Here is a 21,891-nt window from a genome sequence, read left to right as displayed (position 1 = left end):
ATGCTGTGAGTGTGGCCCTAGAAAATACCAAAAAAAAAAAAAAAAAAAAAAAAAAAAAAAAAAGAAGAGAATTTCCAGAGTTCTTGCTATGGTGCAGTGAGTTAGGAACCCAACTGCAGGACTTGGTCACTTCAGAGGCTGAGGGTTCAACCTGGCCAAGGAATTTCCATATGCCCCTGGCGTTGCCATTTAAAAAAAAAAAAAAAAAAAGAATGCAATTTCCATTAACAGAGATGTTCTATTTGAGGCTGAGTACACATTTAATAAGAATGTTGCAGAAAACATTCCTACCTTGACAGGTAAGTGCATAAGATGACCCTCAAGATTTCTTCCAAATTTCAGTATATAGCTACATGATTTTATGACTCTTTAGAAGCCTTCCTTAAAGATTAAGTAAAAGGAGTTCCCGTCGTGGCTCCGTGGCTAACAAACCCAACTAGGATCCATGATAATGCGGGTTCCATCCCTGGACTCACTCAGTGGATTAAGGATCTGGTGTTGCTGTGAGCTGTGGTATAGGTCACAGACAAGGCTTGGATCCCAAGTTGCTATGGCTCTGGAGTAGGCCTGAGGCTACAGCTCCAATTCAATACCTAGCCTGGAAACCTCTATATGCTGCAGGTGTGGCCCTAAAAAGACAAAAAGAAAAAAAAAAAAGATTAAGTAAAATTCAAAAGAGAAACTTTGTTTCTCATTTTTAAAGTGCTAATATTTCAAGACATTTTCTTGATATCATCAAAATCCCTGAAGTTCTTAAGCTAGCAACACTCTGATTACTATACAAAACCAAAGGATTTGTTTCTCACCTTCTCAATATAACCAATAACTTAGTCTAACTTCACCACTATCTGGTGTAATGGTGGTGAACATCCATAGGGATATCAGTCAGGTTTGTTACCACTGAGCCATGACAGGAACTCTGAGAGAGAGAAGTTTTATTATTTCTTTGTATAAAGGCAACACAAATGGCTACCTCAATTACTTGGTGAATGTATAGCAAATGCTGCTGTCCTTTTATATGAGGACAAGTTACTTTTAATCTTAAGAATATGTATATAAAGGATTGCAACTGGTTGAGAGAATGAATAGGGTAAAATTTTCTTTCTGTCTTTGTATTATCTTAGTGGATTGTTTACAATGCACATTGTAATATGGCTTAATGCTTATTCAATATTAAAACTATTTTCTTTCTTTTCTATATTTTGTAAAGAGGATTCTCTGGGTTGGTAGGATAGGATATTATTAATTTTCCCAACAGAGTTTCCTTCACTCTGTACTGCCAGTGTCTCCTTTCTAATCTCTTATCCTTTCCAAAGTAAACAATCATAACATCCTAGAATGTATACTGACTTTCTTAAAGAAGAAATATATCAGCATATGACCTTCTAATGAACAATAAGAAAACAAACGTATGCCTCAAATGCAAAAAAAAAAAAGTAATTTTTTGTCTTTTTGTCTTTTGCGGGCCACACCTGCGGCATATGGAGGTTCCCAGGCTAGGGGTCCAATCGGAGCTGTAGCTGCCAGCCTACACCACAGCCACAGCAACGCCAGATTTGAGCCGTGTCTGCGACCTACACCACAGCTCATGGCAACGCCAGATCCTTAACTCACTGAGTGAGGCCAGGGATCGAACCTGCAACCTCATGGTTCCTAGTTGGATTCGTTAACCACTGTTAACCACTGCGCCACGACGGGAACTCCCAAATGCAAAAATTCTTATTTACCATTCATAGAGGAAAAGATAGATGACTTTCGTTGCAAGTTCCAAGAAGTCTTCTCTTGTTCATAGACACCAGGTGCAATGAACATCTTATGTAATTGTGGACTGATTCCTTCAGGAACCATTCGTGGACTTCCTTGGTAAAAATGAAGGACCTGCTTGTTACCTGAAATAGCTTTATAAATACTTCTTTTGTTGGACTGACTTTGATTATAAGTCTGCAAAAACAAACAAATGTCAAATCACATTATTTCTATAATAATCACCTAGCCCCAACAAGCAACTATTATATTAATCTGAGTTTATTCTAAACAGTAAATTAAAGCCTGATCCACTTAAATACTTGGAGAATAGATTATCTGTTGTCTCAGAGTTCCTGCTGTGGTACAGTGGGTTAAGAATCCAACTGCAGCAGCTCAGTTTGCTGTGGAGGCACAGATTTAATCCAGGCCCAGCACTGTGGGTTAGAGGATCCAGCATTGTCACAGCTGCAGTGTAGGTTGTCCCTGTGGCTCGGTTTCAATCCCTAGCCAGAAACTTCCATATGCCTCAGGGCGGCCACTAAATAAAGAAAGAAAAAAATCTCTCATCTTAAATTTGAAGTCTGTACAATTTACTCTTGATGAAACGTTTCAAAATTTATCACTATAGGGAGTTCCCATCGTGGCGTAGGGGAAATGAACCCGACTAGTATCCATGAGGATGCAGGTTCGATCCCTGGCCTCACTCAGTGAGTTAAGGATTCAGCATTGCTGTGAGCTGTGATACAGGTCACAGACACAGCTTGGATGCCATGTTGTTGTGGCTGTGGTACAGGCTGGCAGCTGCAGCTCCAATTCGACCCCTAGCCTTGGAAATTCCATATACCACACCTGTGGCCCTAAAAAGCAAAAAAAAAAAAAAAAAACAAAAACAAAAAACACCCCCCCCCAAAAAAAAAAACCATTTATGATAAAAGCTTAGCTGTACAAAGGAAATCTATCTTTTTTTGTTGTTGTCACAGCTGCACCTGAAGGATATGGAAGTTCCTAGGCTAGGAGTCGAATCAGAGCTGCACCCGAGGCCTATACCACAGCCACAGCAACACTGGATCTGAGCTGCAACTGCAACCTATGCTAAAGCTTGCAGCAACACCTGATCCTTAACCCACTGAGCAAGGCCAGGGATTGAACCCACATCCTATGGAGACTACCCTTAGCTTAGGTTAGGATAGGTCCTTAACCTGCTGAGAACTCCTACAAATGAAATCTTTTATTTAGAATCTTGCTATATTTGAACAAGTCTGATATCTATATACATAAGCATAAATTAAAAAAAAATACTATTCTCTTACTTCATCTTGTTACTTCATCTCTAAGTGTCAGTTTTCTTTAACTGTATACAACAAGAAAAGCATTAGTATTGCCCTTACAGGGTTTGTTGACAGGGTTTAAATAAAATAATGTGTTTGAAAAATTTGAAACACTGTCCAAGACAAAGCAGGTACTCATTAAATGTGGACCATTATGACAACAGATAAGATAACTAACACCTGGAGTTCCCGTCGTGGCTCAGTGGTTAACAAATCTGAAGAGGAACCATGAGGTTGCAGGTTCAATCCCTGACCTTGCTCAGTGGGTTAAGGATCCAGCATTGCCATGAGCTGTGGTGCAGGTCGCAGACGCAGCTTGGATCTGGCATTGCTGTGGCTGTGGCTGTGGCCAGCAAGTGCAGCTCCGATTAGACCTCTAGCCTGGGAATCTCCATATGTGGCAGCAGCCCTAGAAAAGGCAAAAAGACAAAAAAAAAAAAAAAAGAAAGAAAGAAAACTAACAGCTGACTACTGACTAGAAAGGTTAAGTGATTTGCCTAAGGTTATACAATTAATTAAAATCCAATTCCACTCAGTGATAATACACAGGCTTTTAAGTGCTGCCAGATATTTCATTTACTGGGATCATTTTCTAGACAAACTATATGTTACATAAGAATATGCTATAATCACATAAAAATGCTGGGGGAAAAGAAATTCATTTTTCAAGATGATTTTTTTAAAGAGTTTATAAAACATTTGAAATCCATTTTTTAAAAGTATCATAATTAATGAAAAAAATCTTTAATGTGAAACTATTTACTTAGCCACAGAAACAGTCCCACTGATTTACAAAAGTTAGTTAATTTAATACTTTAGTGTACAAACACAAAATCATATTATTTACAACATCTTATTTAGGAAGGCTTGTCACTCAAGATTATAACGAAGTATGAATATCATTCAAGTCCCTTATCACTTAGAATAGGCATGAGCAAACTTTTCTGTTAAGGGCCAGAAAGTAAATATTTTAGGCTTTGCAAGCTACACTTTACCCCTGATATATACTTTGGTTGGTTGGTTTGTTGATTTAGGTAACTCTTTAAAATGTAAAAACCAGGACTTCTCTTCACCGCTCAGTGGTTAACAAACCCTACCAGGATCCATGAGGATGTAGGTTCAACCCCTGGCCTCACTCCGTGGGCTAAGGATCCAGCGTTGCTGTGAGCTGTGGTGTACGCTGGCAGCTGTAGCTCAATTTGACCCCTAGCCTGGTGACCCCTACACCCCATATGCAGGTGTAGCCCTAAAAAAAAAAAAAGCAATTAAAATGTAAAAACTGGAGTTCCCGTCGTAGCGCAGTGGTTGACGAATCCGACTGGGAACCATGAGGTTGCGGGTTCGGTCCCTGCCCTTGCTCAGTGGGTTAACAATCCGGCGTTGCCGTGAGCTGTGGTGTAGGTTGCAGATGCGGCTCGGATCCCGTGTTGCTGTGGCTCTGGTGTAGGCCGGTGGCTACAGCTCCGATTCGACCCCTAGCCTGGGAATCTCCATATGCCACAAGAGCGGCCGAAGAAATAGCAAAAAGACAAAAAAAAAAAAAAAAAAAAAAGTAAAAACCATTCTCAATTCAGTGTAGTTAAAAAAAAAAAGCTAAACACAAAAACAGGGCTTAGAAACAGGGAAATAGTAAGACAAAGTAATACATATTGATTTTTGTATCTAGATGTCTCTAAATTGATACTGAAGTACAAAAATATGCTTCTTTATTTGAATAAAAATTATAAAATTAAATCTGGTCAAAAATTCTCATAATTACAAGAAAAGAACAGGCAGAATCTAATACAAAGGGAAATAAAAATCAATCACAATTACATAGAGATTGTTTGGACTTTGAGTTTTAACAGATTGATATTTGTCTTTAGGCCCTATTTCTCAAATTTCAATTGTCAAATTACGCTTCCCCAAGTCTACTTACACGTTCTTCTCGTCCTTCAGCAAGGATAACAACAATCCTGCCTTGACGTTTGCGGCCAGTTCTACCCATTCGCTGTACAAGACGAATCGGGCTCTTCTGGGCATCAAAGCATATTATAAGATCAACTTCTCCTATATCCAAACCTTCTTCACCAACACAAGTAGAAACCAATGTATTGTAACCACCACTACGAAACTGTTTCACCACCTAAAATTAAAATGATTTTAAAATAACTAGATGCAAGTATAAGAGAACTGAAGATCAAAGCATACTTTTTCTATTTGCCCCAAAATAGTGAAACCAAATTAAAAATTGGATACTATCAAAATACTATCAAATAGGAAAAGAAGCAGCAAAATGGCAACTTAAGCCAAAAGAGACTGTAGTAAAATGCAAAGGGGCCCTAATTCCTTTGCTTTAATAATTGTTGTGATTCCAAAAGCATTTGCTAGCTATTTATATATAAATGAGAAACCAAAGAAGTTATTTTTAGCATCACTAAAAAGGGTGTAAGGCAGGTAAATGACTCAGAGCAATTACTGCTATTTATCATATGCTAGACCTAAAATTATTTTTATAAATTTAACAATAATAGTAAGTTTAATAATTAAACTATTGTTAGCTTAAAGTCAGAATGTTTTATTTCTTCTAGAATTCACACTTTACCTCTTATACTGTCATTCCAGGGACAGGTAGCAGAATATGCTCTCCCAAAACATGACTGTAGGTAGAACATGCTGCCCCAGACTATGCTGCTTTGATATACTGATGATTTTGAACTGTAGGCACTTCAAAATAGCAAATACAGGGAGAGGCTTTCTCTGAACAAAGCTTATCTTTCTAAAAGCAAATCCTCCAAAAGGAACTCAATCATCATAAATCCCTTCTCCAGGAGTTTCACCAACCAGGAAAAATTGAAAAATTCTGTTATCACAAGAAAGGAGACTACAAGTCCACACCACACCCAGGCAAACCTCATCACAAACTATCATACCTCCCATCTTTTCTTTTAAGGCCTGATTCATCTCCCCTAAAAATGATTTACTCTCCCCTGTGCACCTGCCTCCTCTTTCCCCATAAGATGCTATTTAAATCTGAATTCTTAGCCACCTCAGAGAGTTACTCATTTTTTTCCCTAGGTATCTCTCATGCATACATTAGATATACATGCTAATAAGTTTGTTTTTCTCTCCTTAAGCAGTCTTTCATTTCAAGGGTCTCATCTAAGAACTCAGAAGGGTGCAGGGAAAATTTTTTCTCCACTTCCCCAGGATTTCTCTCTTATCAAGTTAATGAAACTATATCAGCATGAGAATCAGTTAAGGAAAAAGTCAACAAACATTTTGAAAAGTTTCCTTAAGCCTTATAAACTTATTTTTCAATGCTCTGAGCCTCAGTTTCACCATATATTCATCAACACCAAGACTGCAGGTTTCTGTACCGTGGAGTAGTAGTAATTAAATAAGATAATGATCAATAGAGAATAGAAACAAAATCGAATAATGGTTTTTCAGTGGAATCAGGGATACTTTCGACTAATGCCTTTACGAATGCCTATTAAAATATAAAAATACCTGAACAAAATAGCTAGTATGGAGGACAGTTATCTGACCTTATATATAAAAGTAAATTTCAGGCTAAAATGTCAGGGAAGTATACATAAAAAGGAAATACGGACTCTACCAAAATACAGATAGCTGTGGACCCATAACAAAAGACCATAAAAAGCCTTTCAAACGCAAATATTCTACTATTCTAGGAGTTCTTCTACGGCTTAACAGGCTAAGGATCTGATGTTGTTACTGCCGAGGCTTGGGTCACTGCTGTGGTGCAGGTCCATGGTCCAGGAACTTCCACATGCCATGAGTGTGGCCAAAGAGAAAAAGGTTTTTTTTTTTTTTAATTCTACCACTCTGTAAGTAATAATAATCACCAGCATTTTTCTTTCTTTTTATAGCCAGACCTACAGCCCATGGAAGTTTTCGGGCCAGGGGCTGAATCAGAGCTATAGCTACTGGCCTACACCACTGCATCTGAGCCACATCTGATACCTGATACCTATGCCTCAATTTGTAGCAACACTGGATCCTTAATCCACTGAGTGAGGCCAGGGATTGAACCCGAAACCTTATGGGTACTAGTCAGGTTCTTAACTCACTGAACCACAGCAGGAACTCCCAACTGTCAGCATTTAAACCCAGATCTCTCTGACTCTACAAACCTATTACCTTAATTCCTAGGTTAGTTTTGTTTTGTTTTGTTTTGTCTTTTTAGGGCCTTACCCAAAGCATATGGAGGTTCCTAGGCTAGGGGTCGAATCGGAGCTGCCTACACCACAGCCACAGCAATGCCAGATCTGAGCAGCGTCTGCAACCTACACCACAGCTCATAAAAATGTTGGATTCCTTAACCCACTGAGCAAGGCCAGGGATCAAAACTGTGTCCTCATGCATGCTAGTCAGATTCATTTTGCTGAGCCACCAGGGAACTCCTTTAAGCTAGTTCTATTATTAAAAACAATAACCTTAGGAATTCTTTAGTGGCCTAAGGATAAGGATTAAGGATTAAGGATTCTGTGTTATCACTGTTGTAGTCTGGTTCAATCCCTGGCCCTGGGAACTTCCATATGCCATGGGTGTGGCCCTAAAAAAAAAAAAGACCAAAAAAAAAAAAAAAAAAAGAATAAAGCCAAGGAAAGACTGACCTAACATTGCCTATATATAACTTAATAAAATAGACGTCCTTTTTTCCTAGTTTTTTTTTTGGTTTGTTTTTTGTTTTTTTGTGTTTTTAGGGCCACACCCTCAGCATATGGAAGTTCCCAGGCTAGGGATAGAATCAGAGCTGCAGCTGCCAGCCTATGCCACAGCCACAGCAATGCCAGATCCAAGCCTCATCTGCTACCAATACCAAAGCTCATGGCAATGCCATATCCTTCACTCGCTTAGTGAGGTCAGGGAGCAAACCCATGTCCTCATGGGTACTAGCCAGGTTTGTTACTGCTGAGTCACAAAGGGAACTCCTACCTAGTTTGTTTTTTTGTTTTTGTTTTTTTTTAAGGATCACAGAGCTAGAATTGTAAAAAAATAATAATAATAATTCTTTGATATAAATAGTTGCCATACCTGGGGTGTAGGCTGCAACTGCGGCTCTGGTCTGATCCCTGGCCTAGGAACTCCATATACCACAGGTGGTCAAAAAGGAAAAAAAATATGTATATAAATAGTTAGTAGATTAATAAAGGATGTCAAAGAACCTCCTTTTTAGTTAACATATATAAACTAAAGTGTTATTAGCCTATGATTGATATTCATTTCCTGGGAGCTTGAAATATAAACATGAACTAGGAGTTGTTTAATTAATCAAAGAAAGGAATAAGTGATTAAAAATCTTCCACCAGGATTTATAATCTATTGATCCTACCATTTTTCTCTGCTTATATTCCACTCCCTTGCTCCTCTCCCACTCCATGTTTCTCTGACCAAACTGCAGCCCTGACTATATCTCACTTTCTATGTGGTCTGAGCCTGCATTAATGCAGTTGAAAATGGCTACAGGAAAACACCAACCATGCTGACTAGTTTCACTTTAAACTCCTATCTCACTTTGAGTGACCTTAGTGCTATCTGAAAATCACGTTATATTTCCCCCATTCATTCACTCTCCGCATTCTGATAACTGTTTCCTACTCACACCTCTCTGATCAAACTTCTAACATTTCTTCCCCATCCTCACACTCAGTTAGTGACAAGACAAAAATTGAGCAATCAAAAAAGACCTTCGACAAGGTTTCACTGCCACATCCACCTACCCACCTCTACCTGTGCCTGTACAATTCACCTTCCCTCCTATTGTTCTGAGCAAATGATCCATATTCTAAACTGAGGTCACCTCCCATAGTTTTGTACTAGACCCCATCCTTTTCTCTCATTTATTCAAAGATCACCACAGAAATACCCTTCTCTCTGCCCTATCATCAATTTTTCTTTCTCAACTGATCATTCCTAAAGCATACAAGTATACTATTACATAGCTCAGCACAAAACAAACAAAAAAACTACTTCCATGTATGCGCCCCTTTACAGTAATAATCCTTGAAAGACTTGTATACTTGCCATCTCTACTCTTCTCAATGGTGCACTGTCCCTCTATTCCACTGAAAATGGTCTTTTCAAGGTCATCTGCCTCCTCATCTCTTAAACCAATACTCGATTCCCATGTATATGACCTATCAGCAGCATTTATATATTTAGTCATTTCTTCCCCCACATTTGGCCCAAATATACCACACTCTTCTGGGTCTTTCTCCTATTTCACTAGCCACTTATTCTGATTCCTTAGGGAATCATAATCATTGCTACCTCCCATAAAAATGAAGTATCCCAGGGCTCAGTGTTTGGACATCTTCTCTATCCCAATTCAATCACTTGGCAATTTCATCCGGTCTCATCTACACGGTGATGATTCCCAAGTATATATTTTTGGGAGTTCCCATCCTGGCTCAGTGGTTAAGCAATCCAACTAGGAACTATGAGGATCGGGTTCAATCCCTGGCCTCGCTCAGTGGGTTAAGGATCCGGCATTGACAAAAAAAAAAAAAAAAAGGAACCAAGTATATATTTTTTATAAACCCTTGAACCTGTGAACCCAAGACTTACATATTCATTCAATTGTTCATTCAACATCTCTACTTGATGTTTATTTTTATTTTTTTAAATTTTTTTGTCTTTTTGCCATTTCTTGGGCCGCTCCTGTGGCATATGGAGGTTCCCAGGCTAGGGGTCGAATCGGAGCTGTAGCGGCCGGCCTACGCCAGAGCCACAGCAACATGGGATCCGAGCCGCGTCTGCAACCTACACCACAGCTCACGGCAACGCCGGATCGTTAACCCACTGAGCAAGGGCAGGGATCGAACCCGCAACCTCATGGTTCCTAATTGGATTCGTTAACCACTGCGCCACAACGGGAACTCCCTACTTGATGTTTAAAATAGTGGTACTCAGGAGTTCCCACTGCAGCACAGAGGGTTAAGGATACGGCGCTCTCTCTGCAGCAGCTCAGGTCACAGCTGCAGCTTGAATTTGATCCCTGGCCCAGGAACTTCCATATGCCACAGCTGCAGTCAAAATAAATTAATTAATAAAATAAAATAGTATTACAAAAAGTGTAGTCCATGAATTATTTATTACTGGTACTGATACCGGTTCACAAACTGTTTGTTACTGCCTGACAAGACTACAAAAATTAAGAATAAGGCTTTAGAAACTTGACAGAGCTACTCTAAATTTGTTGACTCTAATAATTTAAAAAAAAATCTAGAAATGAATTTTTTTCATTAATTTTACTCTTCTAGTAATTTATTTTTTACTGTAGTATTCAAAGGTATCTGTCTGTGACGTATTAGCAAGAAATAAACTGGTCCTCTATCAGTTTTGACAGTTTAAAAGCCATTAATCTCAGAAGCATGCCAAAGTTAATTTGTCCAAAACTAAGCTAATATTCTCTACAAAACTTGCCTTTCCTGCAATCTTATCCACCTTAGTTAATAGCCAACTCGTTCTAGTTGCTCAGGTCAAAAACATTGGAATTAGCCTTCACACTCCTTTATCTCACATCCCACTCTAATTTGTCAGTAAGTCCTGCCAGTTTGACCTTCGAAATATATTCAGAGTCCAATCATTTCTCACAACCTTCTCCGCTACCACTGAAGTCCCAGCCACACTCATCTTTACTTGAATTATTATAGTAAGTCTTCCTATTGGTTTTCCTATTTCCACCCTTTGCCCCCTATAGTTTATTCTTAAAATAGCAGCCAGTGTGATTCTTTTAAAGTATCAATCAGAAAAGCCCAGGACCAGATGGCTTCACAGGTGAATTCTATCAAACATATAAAGAGGAATTGGTGCCCATCCTCCTTAAACTCTTTCAAAAGGTTGAAGAAGAAGGAATACTCCCAAAGACATTCTATGAGGCCACCATCACCCTCATTCCAAAACCAGGCAGAGATACCACCAAAAAAGAAAACTATCGCCCAATATCATTGATGAATATAGATGCAAAAATTCTCAACAAAATCTTAGCCAACCGAATCCAACAACATATCAAAAAAATTATACACCATGACCAGGTTGGGTTCATCCCAGGTTCTCAAGGATGGTTCAACATACGCAAATCAATCAACATCATACACCACATTAACAAAAAAAAGGTCAAAAATCATATGATCATCTCAATAGATGCAGAAAAAGCATTTGACAAAGTTCAACATCCATTCATGATCAAGACCCTCGCCAAAGTGGGTATAGAGGGAACATTCCTGAATATAATCAAAGCCATTTATGATAAACCCACAGCAAATATAATCCTCAATGGGGAAAAACTGAAAGCCTTCTCACTCAAATCTGGAACAAGACAGGGATGCCCACTCTCACCACTGCTCTTCAACATCGTTTTGGAAGTCTTAGCCACAGCAATTAGACAAACAAAAGAAATCAAAGGCATCCATATAGGAAGAGAAGAGATCAAACTGTCACTGTATGCAGATGACATGATTCTATACCTAGAAAACCCTAAGGACTCAACCCCAAAACTCCTTGAACTGATTAATAAATTCAGCAAAGTGGCAGGATATAAGATTAACATTCAGAAGTCAGTTGCATTTCTGTATACCAGCAATGAAGCATTAGAAAAGGAATACAAAAATACGATACCTTTTAAAATTGTACCTCACAAAATCAAATACCTCGGAATACACCTAACCAAAGAGGTAAAGGACCTATATGCCGAGAACTATAAAACCTTAATCAAAGAAATCAAAGAAGATGTAAAAAAATTGGAAAGATATTCCATGTTCCTGGATTGGAAAAATCAATATTGTGAAAATGGCCATCCTACCCAAAGCAATCTACAGATTCAATGCAATCCCTATCAAATTACCCATGACATTTTTCACAGAACTAGAACAAACAATCCAAACATTTATATGGAACCACAAAAGACCGAGAATCGCCAAAGCAATCCTGAGAAACAAAAACCAAGCAGGAGGCATCACTCTCCCAGACTTCAAGAAATACTACAAAGCCACAGTCATCAAAACAGTGTGGTACTGGTATCAAAACAGACAGACAGACCAATGGAACAGAATAGAGAATCTGGAAATTAACCCTGACACCTATGGTCAATTAATCTTTGACAAGGGAGGCAAGAACATCAAATGGGAAAAGGAAAGTCTATTCAGCAAGTATTGCTGGGAAACCTGGACAGCTGTATGCAAAGCAATGAAACTAGAACACACCCTCACACCATGCACAAAAATAAACTCCAAATGGCTGAAAGACTTAAATATACGACAGGACACCATCAAACTCCTAGAAGAAAACATAGGCAAAACACTCTCTGACATCAACATCATGAATATTTTCTCAGGTCAGTCTCCCAAAGCAATAGAAATTAGAGCAAAAATAAACCCATGGGACCTCATCAAACTGAAAAGCTTTTGCACAGCAAAGGAAACCCAAAAGAAAACAAAAAGACAACTTACAGAATGGGAGAAAATAGTTTCAAATGATGCAACTGACAAGGGCTTAATCTCTAGAATATACAAGCAACTTATACAACTCAACAGCAAAAAAACCAATCAATCAATGGAAAAATGGGCAAAAGACCTGAATAGACATTTCTCCAAGGAAGATATACAGATGGCCAACAAACACATGAAAAAATGCTCAACATCGCTGATTATAAGAGAAATGCAAATCAAAACTACCATGAGATACCACCTCACACCAGTCAGAATGGCCATCATTAATAAATCCACAAATAACAAGTGCTGGAGGGGCTGTGGAGAAAAGGGAACCCTCCTGCACTGTTGGTGGGAATGTAAACTGGTACAGCCACTATGGAGAACAGTTTGGAGATACCTTAGAAATCTATACATAGAACTTCCATATGACCCTGCAATCCCACTCTTGGGCATCTATCCGGACAAAGCTCTACTTAAAAGAGACACATGCACCCGCATGTTCATTGCAGCACTATTCACAATAGCCAGGACATGGAAACAATCCAAATGTCCATCGACAGAGGATTGGATTTGGAAGATGTGGTATATATACACGATGGAATACTACTCAGCCATAAAAAAGGATGACATAATGCCATTTGCAGCAACATGGATGGAACTAGAGAATCTCATGCTGAGTGAAATGAGCCAGAAAGACAAAGACAAATACCATATGACATCACTTATAACTGGAATCTAATATCCAGCACAAATGAACATCTCCTCAGAAAAGAAAATCAATCATGGACTTGGAGAAGAGACTTGTGGTTGCCTGATGGGAGGGGGAGGGAGTGGGAGGGATCGGGAGCTTGGGCTTATCAGACACAACTTAGAATAGATTTACAAGGAGATCCCGCTGAATAGCATTGATAACTATGTCTAGATACTCATGTTGCAACAGAAGAAATGGTGGGGGAAAAACTGTAATTGTAATGTATACATGTAAGGATAACCTGACCCCCTTGCTGTACAGTGGGAAAATAAAATTAAAAAAAAAAAAAAACAAAAAACAAAAAAAAAAAAAAAAATAAAGTATCAATCAGGCCATGACCTTTTGCTCCAAATTCTCCAAGGGCTTCCTGTCATCTGACTCAGAGTAAAAGCCAAAGTCATTAAAGTGGAAGTGACCTATAAGGCCCCAAAGAATCTCACCCCCAACTTCCACTCCCACTTCACCATTTCTAAATAAAAGAATAATTCCATTGCAATTATTTGTATGAAAGCTTACTTCAGAATAAAACTGCTGTTATGAAAGCAATCATGTACAGGAGTAATAAAAAAGGTTGTTACTATAGCCTACATAAAAATATTATTGATAAATGCGAGTAAAAGACAAAGTCAAGGAGTTCCCATTGAGGCTCAGCAGGTTAAGAACCCGACTAGTATCCATGAGGATGCAGGTTTGATCCCTCGCCTTGTGTAGTAGGTTAAGGATCCAGCATTGCCACAAGCTGCAGCGAAGGTTGCAGATGCAGCTTGGATCTGGTATTGCTGTGGCTGTGGCATAGGTAGGTGGCGGCAACTCCAATATAACCCCTAGCCTGAGAACTTCCATATGCCAAAACAAAAACAAAAACAAAAACACAGAGTCAATTAAATCTATAAGGATTCTTATGGTAACTGACAAACTCAGGAAATGACTTTAGGTACTAATGAAATTGGTCAGGGGTCAGGTTAGGTACTATGGGTATTTCAAAATACTTGACATCTTGGGCAAAAATATACTTCATTTTTCATTCACATTTAAACATTAACATTATTAATATCACCCACTAGATGCCTAAACCTTTAAAGTACTTATTAGATGTGACATAAGGAAAAATGTTACATTCAGACTTAGGAAAACTTCCTAGACTCTCTCCACTAGACCCCATCTGCTTAAACTGACTCCTCTTAGTGCAGTGAGGACTGGTAAAAGAAATATTTAAATAAAAGAATTCCTCATCTATTAATGTTGACAGAATCAAGAAAGGATCTCTCAGTGAATTAGACATTAAAGACATTCCTAACTGCAGCTAATCTGCAAACATCTCTATATAGTTTCTAAAAATCAATAGCCTAAAATTCCCAAAAAAACTTATCACAGCACTCAGAAAATTTACGACCTCTATTCAGAGCATACAGCTACCTTAAATACCACCATGGCTTCCTCTGACCATATTTTTAACAGAAAAAAGTGATAAGCTCATTATTTGTGGAATTAACTAAGATGACTTAAATAAATAATAAACATTTAATGAAGGCTCTACAGTACGAGTTCATTTAATGCTTACAAGAGTTGTATGAAGTATCTTTATAGCTAAGGAAAACTGAGATACAGGAAGTAAAGAAACTTATATGTGGAAGAGCCATGATACCAACCTACATAGTATGATTCCAGAGCCTTTCTGCTTAACCGTTATACTTCAAAAAAAAGTTTCAAAACCACAAAAAACACTATTTTCAATCTTTCTAAATATGCCTAGCTTTATTTATATATTTACTATAAAATTATCTTAAGATATAGCCAACTAACCAGTAAGTTAAAACAAGGCCTAAGTGCAAAGCTAATCAATTTTAATTTTATATTCATCATCTCCCAAAATAATTACCTCCAGTTGCTCCTTCTGGGTAAAGCCCTTCATGCTTTTCCCGGAGGCATGGCCAACAAAAGTCATTACTCTAATAATTGGCTGATGCCGCAAAAGCATTTCTGCGATTTCTTGAACACTATCTCGAAATGAAGAGAAGATCATTACTCTGGTCTTGTCACATTTCTTGTCAGACGTGTTTTGAGCTATACAGCAAAAAATACTTTAATTACAACTTTTTAAAAAGCATTTAGATAAGAACTAGTTCAAAAGACAAGCCTGAAACTATATACTGAGTGACAACTGTTTAATAAAAAAGTTTAAGGCACCTTAAACCTTCGCTGGTTTTCCTCCTACCATTTCTAATAATCTTAATAAACTTGGCTTCTTATCTCTCACTGGCTATCATAAAATCAAAACCCGAACAAATAAAAATTACCTCTTGACCAGTCCTTCAATTTATGCATGATGCCTATTATTCCCCTTTTCCTTCTAAATCAGAAGCACAGGACTGCAAAACTCCCACTGATTTTGTAATTCTTCCCTTTCCTTTTTGCTCACTAAAGGCACTATCTTAATCTAGACCATGGTACTCTGTCCCTGAATTACTGATACTTTCAAATTCTCCAAGGAAAACTGCAGTATATACCCTAGAATCAATCACAAAGTTGTAACCCAATGTCTCTTGTGCTTCAGAGGCAGTAGAATAAACAAAACAAGAACATGATTTGGGGGCTGGACCATGTAGTCTCTGGGTGATGCGTGACCATGGTAGTCATTTAATCTCTTTAAGCTTTAGTTTCATTGTATCTAAAATGGACTGAGGAGTTCCTGCTGTGGTACAGTGGGATCAGCACCTTATCTGGAGCGCTGGGACATAGGTATGATCCCCAGCCTAGAACAGAGGGTTAGGGATCTGATATTGTCATAGCATCAGTGTGGGTCATAACTGCAGTTCAGATCTGACCCCTGGCCCAGGAACTCCATGTGCTTTGGGGTGACCAAAAAAGAAAATAATAACAATAATAATAAAAATAAATCAATAAAAAATAAAATGGGCTGAAGTGATGCTTACATGAAATAGTAAATGTAAAGTATGTACATTTGTGTACAGCAATAACTCTAAGTTGTGTGGGTTTTTTGTTATTTTCTTGTTTTTAACCTTGCAAGGGACTCTGACAATCTTTCTTTCTTAAATATGAATTATGTTAATCATCACGTGTGTGCCAGGGACTTCACTAAGCATTTTATATATTAACTCACTTAGTCTTCATAACAACCCAATGAATTAAATGACTTAATAAAGTTAATGTATAATACATAAGGAAAAAGAAGCAGCTGTTGAGGCAAGGAAAATTACTCCAAACAAACTGCCTTTGAATCACCATAGCAACAAGCCTCTACATCTGCCCCTACTCCTGGTCAATAGCTATATACAGTGCAAAGCCTGTCTCTTTCAACGGGCCACAGCCTGCATAGCTTCATTCCACTAAAGCTCCTCTACCAAAGTCATCAATAACTTCTATATTGCCAAACTCAGTGGATGCTTTTCAGTTCATCTGACTATACTTTTCAGCAATTAAATATAGTCCACTCCCTCCTGCTGAAATAGTGTCCCTGATACTTATCTGGTTTCTTTCTCAATCTCTTTTGTGGCATCTTCTACTCTGAACTCTAAATGTATTCTATACAGGTATTCTGTAGGACTAATTCTGGGCCCTCTCTTGTCTCTAAACTGTATTCCTGGTGATATGATCACATCCATTCCTGAAACTTTAAATATTGCCTTTATGCTGATAACTCCAAAATTCACATATAAATATACATATAAATAGATTTTTAAAAAAAACAGACCATTCTTCTGAGACCCAGGTTCACTTATCCAATGCCTACACATCTCCACTTATATGTCTCAAAAGAATCCTATCATGTTTGTTCTTCCTTCTCTATATTTTTAATTTTCTCTTTGTTCATATAATCAAACACACACTCGTACACATGTACACACACGAGATACATATAACACTATCCATATGATTCCTTTATTTTCTCATACCCAATGTCCAATCCATCAACAAATACTTTTGGCTCCAACTTCAGATATATCTAGAATCTATAACCACTTCTCAGTACCACCTTGCTGCTTGGTACTACTGTCTTGGTACATGTTATCATCATCTGTAATCATCTTAGACAATTACAATAGTCTCCTATGGGTAATGTTTAGCAGAGTTTTTTAAATGTATCATGTCACTCTGCTGCTCTAAATGCCTCTGTAATAGTTCCACAAAGCACAGGCATTCATAGAATAAAATCCAAAGTCCTGACATGGCCTACAAACCCTACATAATCTGGCCCCCTGCTACCTCCCCAATCTCCACCTACACCACTCTTATCCTCATTACATTACTCCAGCCCAACGGGTTTGGTTACTGATCCTTAATCTTACCAAGCACCCTACTGTCTCAGGGCCTTTGAATCTTCAATTCTCTCTACCTGGAATGATCCTCCTATAGATATCCACAAGGCTTGCACCCTCACTTCCATTGTTCTACAGAGAAGCTTTCTCTAAAAACCCTATATAAAACATCCTCCTTCGTGACTCTCTATGCCCTTACCTAGTTTACCTTTCCCTACAATTATATTATATATTGTTTTACTATCCACTTCCCTTATATTGCCCCAGACTGACTTTTCTTTTTCACATAGTACCCTATTCTTAACATTTCCACCATTCTCCTGGCCCCTTATCCTCTCCAAATTTCTCAGAGCTTTTTTATATTTACTATCCAGAATAATTAAAAGTCCATCTTCTCCATCTATGTTAGCACAAACTAGTAAGTCGGATTTTTAGCTTTTTCATTAACTTTGCCTTGCTTTGAGACTCTTAAATATGACCTACCATTCCATGACTTGAAGTGTTCAACCACAACTTCTTCCAATTTCTTTAATTTTGGATGACTATAGCAGAACTTTTTATCTTTATCTCCTAGAAATAAATAAATAAATAAAAATAAAACATGACAAAAAATTAAATGAAGTTTGAATTTTTATAAAAATTTCATTCTGAGAAAGAATCCAAATGGGAATCAGCAGCAAAGTACAAGGGGAAAATTCACATTTAGCTAAGCTATAAATCAGTTTTGGGTAGCTCTGAGAATTTTCACTACCAGTAACAACTACTACTAATTTCTACTATATATTTAAAGTTTATAAACTGCTTTAATATATATTTATCCTAAGTTGAAGAATAAAATATTTTAGCATTTAACAGGTCTATTGCTTCAGAAATATAACTAGGTATAAATAGACATGTGGATCAATGGAGCATAGTTTTAAAATTAACCTTGATAAAGAAGAAACAACATAAAATTTTAAAAGAAAAACCAAACCTTTTTGGATAGCAGAAATGCCACTTGTTGAAGTACTACGTGTATGTGCAAACATGTACTCCAGATGATTATAGAGTTTCATGAAGTCCTCATTTCGGCTAAGTTCATTTTTTGCCCGAGTCATTCCTTCAGAAATTAAGAAAATATTCTCCCAATAAATAAATGTAAGGAAACTGATTAAATGTATTATTTATTTAAAAGAAATTAACCTTCAGCAATGAATGCAAGTATTTCAAATTTAAAAATGAAAACCAGAAAGTTTTTCCAGTTCTGTATTCAGGTACATATTAATGAATGGCTTCCTTTTTCTATCCACTTGTCAGAATCAAAGAAACATGGGCTGGTACCTTGACGTTGGACATCTCAGCCTGCAGAACTGTGGGAAATATATGTCTATTGTGAGAGAAAGAAAGAGAAAGAGAGAGAAAAAGAAAAAGAAAGAAAGAAAGAAGGAAGGATGGATGGATGGATGGGGGAAGTCATTTGTTATTATGTAACTATTTCACTGCTACTTAAAATGAAGCATCTTAAGTAACTCAAACTGATCAATACATATTTTTAACCAAAATAATACATGTCAGCACTTCTTTAAATAATTTCATGTTACCTTTAGTTCCATCCATAATTCCGCAGAGAAAGAAATATAATGATCTCATTCCCATTTGCTGCAATAATTCATAACCATGATATAAGCTAATACAAATAGCGAACTCTCCCTCAATTATGCCTTGCTGCATTCCCTAGAAAAAACAAACACACATCAAATTTACCCAAAGAAAGAAATGAAGATGCATGTTCTGTGTAGAACTTAGTGGTTCTATTGAATGTCCCAAGATGTTGCTATGGAAAGGTGTCAACATATTTTCCATATATAAAATCTGTCTCTTTTTTTTCTTTTTCTTTTTAGGGCCACAACCAGGGCATATGGAATTTCCCAGGCTAGAATCAGAGCTGCAGCTGCTGGCCTACACCACAGGCCACAGCAATTCTGGATCTGAACTGCGTCTGTGACCCACACTGCAGCAACACTGGATCCTTAACCCACTCAGCGGGGCCAGGGATCAAACCCGCATCCTCACAGAAACTAGTTGGGTTGGTTACCACTAAGCCACAATGGGAACTCTGAGAATATATTTTCTTTTCCTTTATTACAGATGAAGACTATTATTTAATACCTTATATTTTTAGTAGAATTTAACATGTTACAATCATTTTAAATGTTGCCAGGATAGTGAAAAATGCCCTAAAATGGCACCCTAATTACCTAAAAGGGTAAATGACCTCTATATAAAATACAAACTCTCATCAGTGAAATCAAGTTCAGCAGGTTTAGGTTTAAAATTTTAAATTTCAGGAAACTCTAATCTCCTAGCAGAAATTTTAAAACATTTTATTAAAGTTTAGTAAAATAGGGAGTTCCCATTGTGGCACAGTGGAAATGAATTCAACTAGGAACCATAAGATTTCAGGTTTGATCCTTGGCCTCGCTCAGTGGGTTAAGGATCCGGCATTGCCCTAAGCTGTGGTGTAGGTCACAGACGCGGCTTGGATCTAGCGTTGCTGTGGCTCCAGCATAGACTGGCAGCAACAGCTCCAATTAGACCCCTAGCCTGGGAACCTCCATATGCTGCGGGTACGGCCCTAACAAAGACAAAAGACAAAAAATAAAATAAAGTTTAGTAAAATATACTGCAACTTCACAGGAAATTCCCTTGTGGTTCCTCAGATATTACAGAATAAAGTTCATTTTTCTAGTATATCATTGAAAGCTACTCCCATGTGGTCACAACCTAGATTAATGATCATATCTGACTTCCTCAACCCTTAACCTCAGCCAAATTGGCTTGCTCACTGTCCCCCTCATACCTTCATTCAATTGCCTCTGTCCTTTTGCACATGCATTCCCACTCAGTTCCAAGAATGACTCAGTGCCTTTTTTGCGCATGTGAGCATCTCTTTTGACTTTGGACTTAACTTGATGGATATATTTCTATCTACCTATTTTTTTCCTAATGAAGATTAAAAATAAGAAGCTTACTGTGATGTCTCTTCCAACCTTAGAATGGAGATTTAAGATTAAATGCTATGGGTCTAAAAGTTATACCCTCTTATGACCCTGTGACTTTGCAAAAGAGAAGTGAACTAAAAAGACCAATTTAATTAAAATCATAAGATAAATTTATCTTAATTCACTCCATTAAACTGTATTTCTACTAGATTTTTTTCATGCTTTTATAAATTATATAAATCATACCTGAACTGTTGATGAGCTAATACATACCAAAAAACAATCATTATTTATACTTCATCCTAGCTCTGAGTAAAAACTTAGTCTATTATTAAAATTTACTTTAAAATACCCACCATGGAGTTCCCATCATGGTGCAATGGAAACAAATCTGACTAGGAACCATGAGGTTGAGGGTTTGATTTCTGGCCTCACTCAGTGGGTTAAGGATCTGGCGTTGCCGTGAGCTGTGGTGTAGGCTGCAGACTTGGCTAAGATCCTGCATTGCTGTGGCTATGGCGTAGGCCAACAGCTGTAGCTCCAATCTGACCCCTAGCCTGAGAAGCTCCATATGTTGCAGGTGTGGCCCTAAAAAGCAAAAAATAAAATAAAATAAAATAAAATTAAATTAAATTAAGTTAAATACCCACCACAATATTTGGAGATGGATTTTTCCTAAATTGATCTCTTGCCAGAATTATTTGGTATTTTGTTAGATTTGGGATATCCCTTCTCATCAAAACATTCCTTTGAATCAAAGAATGGGCAAATGCTTCCAAAATCTGAAAATTTTAAGGAAATTTAGTTAAAGTTTGCTTGAAAACCCTTTTTCAAAAACATATATTTCCTCACATACTAGAACAGTTATATATATTAAATTATATATTAAATAAAGTTTGTCTTGAAATGAATTTTTAGATACAGAAAGGATGATCATATTTCAAAGTACTTAACTTTTATACCCAGATAATATCCATGAGTCAATACAAGCAATTATTAGATCCACCTATAATTTAAGAATATGTGTTTATCTGTTTATTTTTTCAATATTTATTTATTTATTTATTTTTGTCTTTCTAGGGTCATTCCGACAGCATACAGAGGTTCCCAGGTTAGGGGTCCAATCAGAGCTGTAGCCGCCTGCCTATACCAGAGCCACGGCAATGCAGGATCTGAGCCACGTCTGCGAACTACACCACAACTCACGGCAACACCAGATCTTTAACCCACTGATCCAGGCCAGGGATCGAGCCCACGTCCTCATGGATGTTAGGTTCGTTAAGTGCTGAGCCACAACAGGAACTCCCCTTTTTTCAATTTTTAAATAATTGAAGTATAGTTGATTTACGTCGTGTTAGTTTCAGGTGT

At 37.6% G+C, this 21,891-nt stretch overlaps 1 protein-coding gene across 2 annotated transcripts in view; it reads right to left on the bottom strand.

Moving 5' to 3' along the window:
* The window catches only part of FANCM (Fanconi anemia complementation group M), a 68,101-nt gene that overhangs the window by 32,074 nt on the left and 14,136 nt on the right, over window positions 1–21,891 (bottom strand). Inside the window, exons 5-11 of one of the 2 annotated variants that reach the window (XM_003480459.4) lie at window positions 21,174–21,305; window positions 19,123–19,255; window positions 18,516–18,641; window positions 18,026–18,112; window positions 15,145–15,329; window positions 4,993–5,199; window positions 1,728–1,941 (exon numbers count right to left, since the gene is read on the bottom strand). In XM_003480459.4, coding sequence (XP_003480507.1) covers window positions 1,728–1,941; window positions 4,993–5,199; window positions 15,145–15,329; window positions 18,026–18,112; window positions 18,516–18,641; window positions 19,123–19,255; window positions 21,174–21,305 — 1,084 coding nt within the window. The remainder of the gene's footprint in view (window positions 1–1,727; window positions 1,942–4,992; window positions 5,200–15,144; window positions 15,330–18,025; window positions 18,113–18,515; window positions 18,642–19,122; window positions 19,256–21,173; window positions 21,306–21,891) is intronic. The other variant, XM_021101202.1, reaches the window with a different exon arrangement.

This window comes from Sus scrofa, chromosome 1 (genome assembly GCF_000003025.6).
Source record: "Sus scrofa isolate TJ Tabasco breed Duroc chromosome 1, Sscrofa11.1, whole genome shotgun sequence".
Lineage (NCBI taxonomy): Eukaryota > Metazoa > Chordata > Mammalia > Artiodactyla > Suidae > Sus > Sus scrofa.
The sequence above is the reverse complement of the archived record's forward strand: the minus strand, read 5'-3'. Positions and strand labels throughout refer to the sequence as shown.